The sequence below is a fragment of the Equus quagga genome, chromosome 7 (assembly GCF_021613505.1).
Source record: "Equus quagga isolate Etosha38 chromosome 7, UCLA_HA_Equagga_1.0, whole genome shotgun sequence".
NCBI lineage: Eukaryota > Metazoa > Chordata > Mammalia > Perissodactyla > Equidae > Equus > Equus quagga.
In genome coordinates this window covers 18,097,095-18,106,496 of record NC_060273.1, presented here as the reverse complement: position 1 = coordinate 18,106,496, position 9,402 = coordinate 18,097,095, and the positions used below count along the sequence as shown (strand labels likewise).

Sequence of the window (9,402 nt, the reverse complement as noted above, 5' to 3'; positions counted from 1 at the left end):
GCGGCCTGGGGTTCGCCAGTTCGGATCCTGGGTGCGGACATGGCACCACTTGGCAAGCCATGCTGTGGTAGGCGTCCCACATATAAAGTAGAGAAAGATGGGCATGGATGTTAGCTCAGGGCCAGTCTTCCTCAGCAAAAAGAGGAGGATTGGGAGCAGATGTTAGCTCAGGGCTAACCTTCCTGAAAAAAACCAAAAAACAAACAACAAGTGAACAAAAGATAAGGCTCCTGCCTCAAAGGGATCACAGTCTCATGGGAGACTAACAAGTATAATTATGCAAGTGTGGAGGGGGGTGGAGGGGCAGGCGAAATGATACAGGGAGGTGGCTATCCTGGGGTAGGGGGAAGCCAGTTGGGGAACACTTTCTTGAGGAGGATTTGGGTTGTTTCTTTTTAATTTTAATTTCAGATAAACAGCAAGTAATTTTTGAGTATAAGTATGTCCCAGGCAATATTTGCGACATACTTGTGCTAAAAAATTATTGTTTGTCTGAAGTTCAGATTTAACTGGGCTTTCTGTATTTTTATTGACCAAACTTGGCAGCCCAACTCTGAGGTAGTTTGACAGACAACAGAGGGAGGACATTCCTGGCTGAGGGAACAGAACATGCAAAGGTAAGCAATGGGGAAAGAAGGCATTCCAGCTCCCGTCTGGTGCTTAAAGCTTGGTAGGAGGTGCCAGAGAACTCCAGTTCCACCAATGATCATTTTGTGCCTATTAAGTGTCAGAAGGTTGAATTAAACATGGCCCCTGCCTAGGAAAGCTCATTGTCCAGAAAGGGGAAACAGACCATGGGCCATCCGCATGACATAAGGAAGGAAATGGAAAGCTGAGGGGAGCTAGGGCAGTTTCATCATCATTTCCATGTAGAAGGGAGCTGTGGCAGCAATTTGTCAGATGGAAATGTGTGTGGACCTATTTTGGAGCTGAGCTAGTACTGTAAAAGTACTTTTTAACTTTGTGTATTTGCCGTAGGGATGGGACCTTAAGTCCCGTAGCTACCTCTTGTTGCTTGCACTGTTGATTGGGCCATTCAACAAATATTGATTGGCACTGGTGTGCCAGGCACTATTCTAGGTACTGGGGGTAGAGAAGTGTACAAAGCGAAGTCCCTGCTTATATTAGTGGGGTAAAACAGTAATGGAGCATAGAGAAGAATTTGTGCTTCAAAAGAAAATTACGCATTGTCTAGACAGGGGCACACCTTTCCACTTCCTAGCTTTCATTCTCAGAGATGTCTTACAACTCTGTTAGTTGTAGATAACTGATAGCAATACAAAGAATTCGTGCCTCTAGACATGCAGGTTAATGCTCTCTGCAGGATGGAACACCCTCCCGCTGGTAGCAAGCTAGTTTTGAGTCCATCTGCACCATCTGTTCCGACATTCCTTTATTCTGTATAAATTTGCCCTTTTTTGGACTTCTTTCGAACGAATTATAACGCCTGCATGGTTTCCTCATTTAACGAATTAAAAAAATATTTAACACGTTGTTCATTTCATAATGTATGTGAATCATGTCTTTTTTCGCGGGGATTTTGCCCTTTAACAAAATAAGTAAATATCTGGTACGTCAATGGTGTAGCGTGTTAGAGAGAAAACAGAGTATGGAGGGAAGCGGGGCATGTCATTTTAGAGGAAGTGGTCGGGGAAGACCCTCATGGATAAAAAGCTAAAAGAAGTTTTCGTTATCTGAAATTCCAATTTCACCGGGCACCCTGTATTTTATCTGGCTAATCTTCTTCTGAGGGATGAGAGGGCGCAGGCCTTGTGAGGTTGGCTTCACGGGCTTTGCCTGAATGTGGAAGGAAGAAAACCAGGCGAGGTCGGGACCCTCCAGCCGGGCGCTTGGCTCTCGGCGGGGCAGCGCGGAGGCGGGCCTCGTGGGCGTGGCCTCGCCGGGCCCCGCCCCGTCACGTGCCGACCCGCGCCTGCCGCGTCGGCATCCCCGGAGCGCGCCGGGCGGCGGCGGCTAGAGGGCAGCGGCGGCCGCGGGCTCAGCAGCGGGGTTGGGCCCATGGCGGCGGCGACGGCGGTGGCGGCGGGCGGCGGGCCCGCGGCGGGGGCCGAGTCGGCCGAGGGGCCCCGGGCGCCGGCGGCGGCGCTGGAGCTGTGGCTCAGTGAGTAGCCGGGCCGCCGCTCGGCGGGCTCCGCGCCGCACGTGAGGCCTCGCCTCCCCTCCCTGGGCCTTTCTTCTGCGGCCGGCGGCGGGCAGATGGCCGCGGGGAGGCCGGCGGCGGGGGAGGGTCGCCTGAGAGGGGCCCGGGAATCCGCCGGCGCTGCGGCCCCGAGCCGGGGCGCCTGCTCCGCCCACTGCCCCCCTCCTCCCTGGTCCTAGTACAGGAACATCATTAACGATGTAATGGCTAACGTTTGTTACGCTTTTCTTTCCTGCCAAGCACGGTAAAAGCATTTCAGCCATTGTTAATCCTCCTTCCGACCCCAAGAGAGAGCTGCCGTTCACCCCGGTTAGACATAGGAACGGGTAGACCTAAGGAGATTCAGTCGTTCGAGATGCGCAGCCTCTTACCGTCTCTTTGGGGCTGAGAAAGTTCTCTATCTGGCTGCCGTCTTTAATGTCAAGACGAGCCCTTTTTCCTTTGTGTATGTTTATTCTGGCTGGACTTACGTGTGTTTCCTGTAAGCTCCACGACAGTCCTGGGGGTAGGGGTTATTGTCCGTGTTACCGATGAGGAATTGAGATTCAGAGGACAAACCTTTATTCTCTTGTATTGGGCTCTGCTGGGTGCTGGGGATGCTGCTATGCGTAACACACGGCCCTCGGAGGCCTGAGGCGCCCATAACCACCTTGTTATTGGAGGGGTGCGTTTGTTTAATGTTTGGTGGTGGGAGTTGGTTTGTTCCCCTGGGGATTGTCTCAGCAGACATAGCATCTGAGTGGACAATGGAGGCGACAACACAGGAAAGTGCTTGTGCAAAAGCTGGGGGACAGGAGAGTGTGGAGCATTCTGGGAACAAGTAGGTCGGTACTGTGGGGGAGCAAAGCCCCAAGAATCTGGAAAAGAGGCTGCACCACTAAGCGGGGCAGGATCTTCAAGGGGCCCGTATGCTGCAGAAAGGAGTTTATATTTTATCCCGTGATGGGGGCGGGGGTGTTGGAGTTTTTAGCCAGAGAATCTGTGATCAGGTACAGCTGTTAAAAACATCACCTGCAGCCCCGGGGAGCTGAATTGGTTAGGGAGGGTGAGACTTCAGGCAGGAAGTAGATAAAAAGCTCTCTTGGTAGTGTTTAGGGGCTGAAGCAGGACAGAGGCATTGGGACGGAGAGTAGAAATAATTAGCAGGCACAGTCAGCGCCTTGATGCATTAGAAAGGACGCAAGAGAGCAAGAGGAGTGTGGGATGCATCCAGGTTAGGCTTCGGTAACTGGTTGGTTACAGATGCCTCACCTGGGAGGAGGAGCTGGTTTAGGAAGGAGGAGAGAGTCAGGTTGTGGACTTTGAGGTGCTTATGGCACAGTCCCAGAGATGCTCTCTGCGCAGTCAGTTGGCTCCAAGGAGGGTAAGTGCTTGGGAGTCTTAGTTCACTGACAGTGACCTTGTCCAGGGAGGAGGTACATTAAGAAGACCGGAGTTTTGCAGATGGGGCATGGAGAACCTTAACATTTAAGAAGCAGATGGGGAAAGCAGTCTAAAGGCGGAAGTCAGAGCGGACACAGGCAGCGGGAAAGCTGGGAGAGTAGGGGGCCACCGACTCAAAGGAGGGATGTAGTTGCTAAGTAATTTTGCTGCTGAAAGATAGAGTGGGGTGAGGGAGGAGAAGGGGGAACTTTGAATTTGGCAACTAAAAGGTTATTAATGAGATATCTTTGGGTTAAATGGTGCGGACAGAAGGCAATAGAGAACAGTAGGCTTAGACGAGAGTTGAAAAAAAAATTGAGTGGGTTAGGTTAGAGGACAGCTAGCAGCTGACCCAAGGAGGTGGATCCTTCAGCTCTAGCTGTTTTAGGTCCACGCAGTCCCAAAGTTGCTAGATCTTCCAGTTTTTCAGGTAAGGCTAGAACCTGTATTTTTATGTGAAATCTCTTGAGTTTTTAAAACTTGGCAACTACTTTGAAATATAAAGTTTGTCTGGTGCAGGCTAGACAATCTGTAGGGAGGGTGTAGCCCCTGGCCATTAGTCTTTTTTTTTTTTAAATGGTGCTTGAATGTAAAATAAAGGAGCGAGAGCAGCCAGAGGGAATTCAGATGTAAAGGAGGTCTTCAATGGTGAGAGGCGCCTGTGAGCCCCTCTGTGCCAGTCTTCCCCTGGGGAACTGTCCGTCCTCAATTCTAGCTCCAGTGTTCAAGCCCTTGGAGAAGGGCATAAAGGAGGTGAGAGCCAGAGCAGAAAGGGGTGACTTGGCCTAAAGGGCACCTTTTGTTTTTCTGACTTTCTGGGGGAGGAGATGAACATGATTGCACGTGCAAATAAGTTTGTCGGTATCACCACCGCCACCACCACCACCGGGCTGACTGTTGGGGCCTGAACTGTTGTGGGGAAGAGGGGGCTTGAGGAAGGTGGGGAAGTTTGGGAATGGCTGGTAAGAGAAACAAAAGGGAGCCCACCTGGACACTTGAGAACAGGGTTTCTCAACCTTGGCACTGTTGACATTTTGGGCCTGACTCTGTTGTGGGGGCCCGTCCTGTGCGTTATAGGATGTTTAGTGGAATCCCTGGCCTCAGCCCACGAGATACCAATAGCACACACCCTCTTCCCAGTCATGACAACCAAAAACCTCTCGAAACATCCCCTGGGGGAGGGGGCAGGATCACCCCCCCCCCCCCCCCCCCCCCCCCCCCGCCCCCTACAGCTGACATCCTCTGAATTTGGACTTCCGAGTGTTGATGCAGGTCAGAAACGTGTCTTGTAGTCTTCATGGTTGTGTGATTCCCCCAGCCCCTTCCCCTCTAGTAGGAGCAGAAAAGGGAACTGTGGTTTAAACCGATCTGCTGGGAGGTGGGGGTGGGGCACAGTGCAGGTGCTACAGGGGAAGGACAGGGGGTTAGGGGTTGGGGGATTGGTATGGCCGGGACAGGAGTATTGAAGGAATGCACCATGAGTCTAGGCTGGACGGAGAGGGAAGTCACTTTAGGGTGGGGTCTGAGGACCGTTGAGCTCGGGTCACTGACGGATCTTGCCTCAGCAAGCAAGGCAGCTGTGTCTCTAAGATGGGAATAGTAAAAATAAGTCCCTCTGGGGTCTCGAGGATCAAAGAAGTTAACACATGTGAAGCATTTAGACTAGCGCCTGGCACGTATAAATGTTAGCTATTATTATCACTAGTCTTTTTAGTTGTGAGTGGCAGAAAACTAACTCATATTGGCTTACCAAGGGGAAAAAAAGGAAAAACATTGAACCCAGAATTGGGGAGGAGTAGTTCCCCAAAGGAACATGAGGAAGCTGTTACCAGAAGCTCATGCTTTAAAAATACAAATAGCAGCTTCTGTGCATTCTAGAGCTTTTTTCCCCACACTTTGTTTTGGTGGTTGTTCCACATGACTGCTTGTAAAACTGCCTCATTCTTGTTAATGAAAAGCCTCATATTTCCCGTTGTCTGGGTGTGCTGTAATTTATTTAACCAGTTCCCTGTTAGTGGACATCTTAGGTGGTTTCTAGTCTTTTGTTGTTAAAAGCAGCTCTGGGTCCTCTTGGTCTTTGGCATTCCAGCTCTGGCGGTGCTGCCGGGAGGCAGTAGCTTCAAGTCAGGTGCTTAGTAAATCCCTTTCTTCTTCCACCTGGACCTGCTCCCAGGTGATGTGTCCTGTCTGCCTTCCAGCCCTACTTTTATGCTTCCCTTGGTGATGAGAGCGCCCTTAATTACAATCTGTTTATATTCTGAGCTTCTCAAGGGCTGAGCTCATTCTTTATCTTGGAGCCCAGCATAGAACATTCCTGTGGTGGGTCTGGCTTAATCGAATGACTGCTGGACTGTAGGGGTCAGTGTGTACCTCCAGTAGGATTCCCCCATGCAGTGAATACTGCTGAAGGATTGAATTCTGAATGTTCCTCAAAACTGCGAGGTGACTGCTTCCCTCAGCCTCAGGGCTCCCCTTAGTAGCACATGCTGCTCCTATCTTGAGTCGTGACCCTGGTGGTCAGTTGGCAGCTGGTGTGAAATGATTTTGCTTCTGAAGTAGCCATTTCACTCACAGCTGGAGGTCTCAGCTGTTTCCTTAATGTCTCTCCCCCTGTAGCCGACTTGAAACACATACAAGCATTGCTTTTATTAAGCAAATATATGGCAGTGGTGTTATTTGTCCTGTCCAAGTGCCAAGGATAGCCATTCTCAGCGCCCTGATGGGGTGAGATGGTCATGAGAAGCAGAGAAGGGGTTTTTGAGTTTCTCCCTGGCCATGCCCTGTCTGACCTCTAGCTACTCCTTGGGGCAGATTGGTGTCAAGCAGAGCTGGGCGTTGCAATGGCTTGGTCGGACCCAGCTGCTTGTCCTCGGGGGTGGTTTTCTCTGCAGCTATTCAAGGCTTCTGAAATAGTTTGGCAGGCTGGGACTGTGTGTTCGGAGACTCAGTTATTTCAGAACTGGAATAGCTATCTCCTGGAGTCAGCAATATGTCCAGCCAGCTGGCCAAATTTTGTGTAGCAAAAGATGAATCATTCATTCATTCGTTTAGTAAATATCTGTGCCAACAACTGTTCTAGGTGCTGGAGCATGTGAAGGTGAATGAGACAGACCCTCCTGCCTCAGGGAGCTAATAACTTTAGTGGCAAGAAAGGCAGAGAAACTAGTTCCCAAAGGAGGCCCTGTCTTTGTCAAGGAACTGAAGACTTAACCGTGAGAAACGTTTGGGCCCTGGAGTGAGGCAGACGTGGGGCTGAGTTTGTGTTTCTGTCATTTTCTAGCTTTGTGGCTGGGCAGGTTTCTTCACTTGCAAAATGGTGAGATAATAGTACCAACCTCAGTTGATCTGAGGATTAAAGGGAAGGGATGCTTGGAAAACATTCAGCATGGTGACTAGCCCACAGTAAGTTCTTTAAAAAGGCAGACAGGGGCCGGCCCGGTGGCATAGCAGTTAAGTGTCATGTTCCACTTCTCGGCTGCCCAGGGTTTGCCGGTTCGGATCCTGGGTGCGGACATGGCACCGCTTGGCAAAAGCCATGCTGTGGTAAGTGTCCCACGTATAAAGTAGAGAAAGATGGGCATGGATGTTAGGTCAGGGCCAGCCTTCCTCAGCAAAAAAGAGGATTGGCAGCAGATGTTAGCTCAGGGCTCATCTTCCTCAAAAAAAAAAAAAAAAAAAAGGCAGCCATTACTACTATTGCTATTATTTTGGGGCTATAATAAACCTTGAGCACATCTTCATGATACAAATAAAAAAAACTCTTACACTGTATAGATCTTGCTACTTTGCATTGGTTAAGGGTTTGGAACATGACTTAACCTCATAGAGGTTTTTCCTTCCTTTCTTTGGAAAAGCTGGTGCCTGGTGGTGCTCTTTACTTGGTGGCAGGGGATGAGGGGGCGAGCTGGATTTTTTGTGGGGAACTGGGGCCCTGCCTGCTCTCTGCCTCTAGGTCCAGTCACCTATTGAGTTCTGAATGCCTTCGAGGTATCAGCCTTTACCTTGTGAACTGAAACTTTGTGAACCTTAAATGGCGTAGAATTATTTCAGATGAGTCAGACCCCCTTCCTCAGAATCCCTGAGAATCACTGCTTTAAACACACTTCTGAGTCGCTTAACAACAGAGGTACATTCTGAGAAATGTGTCGTTAGGTGATGTCCTTGTTGTGTGAACATCATAGAGTGCACCTACACATGCCTGTATGGGGTAGCCTGCTACACACCTAGGCTATATGGGACCTAGGCTTATGGGAGCACCATCGTAGATGTGGTCTGCCGCTGACCAAGACGTAATTATGTGGCGCATGACTAAGTTATTTCTTGAGTCGTTATTTTGTACCTATGGGGAAGGCATTGTACTAAGCACTGTTGGGAATATATGGCTTCTGCCTTCAAGAATTTTATTCCCTTTAGGTGTCATAAGGCATGTATACATATTTTTAAAGTAAAAGGCTCTGTATTATAATATGTGCAATACCGTGTATTATAAAAATAAGATTAGCTATCTTTTATTGATTACTTAATATTTGTTGCTGTACTGAGCACTTTAGACACTATGTCTTTTAAATCTCATGACTATCCCATGAGGAAGGTACCATTTCTCTTGTTTTATAGTTGAGGACACTGAGGTTCAGAGAGCCCAAGGACATGTAACTAATAAGGGGTGGAGCTGGAGCTCTCCATGGTAAGAAGGGGCAGGTAGAGTGTGGGTGATCTGAGGAGGAGGGGATGGCTTCTGTTTTGTGGGGATGGGAGATGATGAGATCAAAGAAGGCTTTATGAAGAATGGGCGTTTGACTTGGGGCTAGAAGGGTGGATAGGATTTTGAGAGATGGAACATAGGGAAAGAGCTTTGAGGAGGAAAAGGGTGAGGGATATATGGGAATTGATCATCTGATTCCTTCGCTCTCCTTTGTCACCTTTTTTTCACTTAGAATGGAGTCAGTGGGTGGGAAGATGGATCTTTTGAGTCTCACTGTTGACCTGGGAGACACATGACTTCCACGTGACATGAATGTGATGCAGTCAGGAAAGGTTAAACTCTAGTTGACTGTGGAGTCTTAAGTAATCAGAAGAGCGGAGAATTAGTAGGGGCTGGAACAGTGGGGGAATAGGGTTTGGGGAGGAGATGGAAGTTCAGATGGTCCTTGAAGAACGAATAGGATTTTGAGAAGAGAGGAGTGAACATTCAGGCAAGAGGAATAATAGCATCAGAAATATGACCCTGAGGATTAGCCTGTTTGCAGAGCTTGAAAGAGCTTCTCTGTCAGGACCAGTAAGATATTTTATTGGAGAGGCAAGTAGGCCAGGACAGGCTGGACAGCGGGGAGAAGGGGAGGTGTTATGAAAGCACAGGGTGAAGACAATCTCAGCAGCTCCTTTGTGAGAGAATGTGGCCTGGTTCAGTGTGGAGGTGGGGGCGTGTAGAATGGGCATCCTTGTTGGATTGCTGGACAGGGATTCTACGCGGCAGCAGTGGGAGGAGAGGAAGGAGCTGCTACCATCTAGCACCAGGAAAGATACATACAACCTCGTATTCCAGGAGTTGAGGATTGCCCCTCCCCTCAGTGGATCATGGTCTCATGCTAGGCTTCTTAGAATCCCCCTTTCGCCAGGTATCTCCTCCCCTAGGCTGTGCCCTGATGTCTTTTGATGTTCATTGTCCTCAGATTTCATCCAAGTATGACTGTTCCAGAGGGCGAGACCCTCACATGATTTTATCTGGGTTCCCTGGGAATGTGCATGGTTGCAGAGGGGAGCAGCATTTGGAGGGATTAAGGCGAGGAGGTCCTCTTGTCAGACAGGACAAGCTGCCGACA

The 9,402-nt window shown here is 49.4% G+C and overlaps 1 protein-coding gene across 2 annotated transcripts in view; it reads left to right on the top strand.

Annotated features, from left to right (window-relative positions):
- Nucleotides 1-1,978: 1,978 nt before the first annotated feature.
- The window catches only part of GGA2 (golgi associated, gamma adaptin ear containing, ARF binding protein 2), a 31,441-nt gene continuing 24,017 nt past the window's right edge, over nt 1,979-9,402 (top strand). The window contains exon 1 of one of the 2 annotated variants that reach the window (XM_046666685.1): nt 1,979-2,122. In XM_046666685.1, the coding sequence (XP_046522641.1) occupies nt 2,020-2,122 (103 nt within the window). In that variant the 5' untranslated portion in view covers nt 1,979-2,019. Of the gene's footprint in view, nt 2,123-3,475; nt 3,525-9,402 lie in introns of those variants that run through there. The other variant, XM_046666686.1, reaches the window with a different exon arrangement.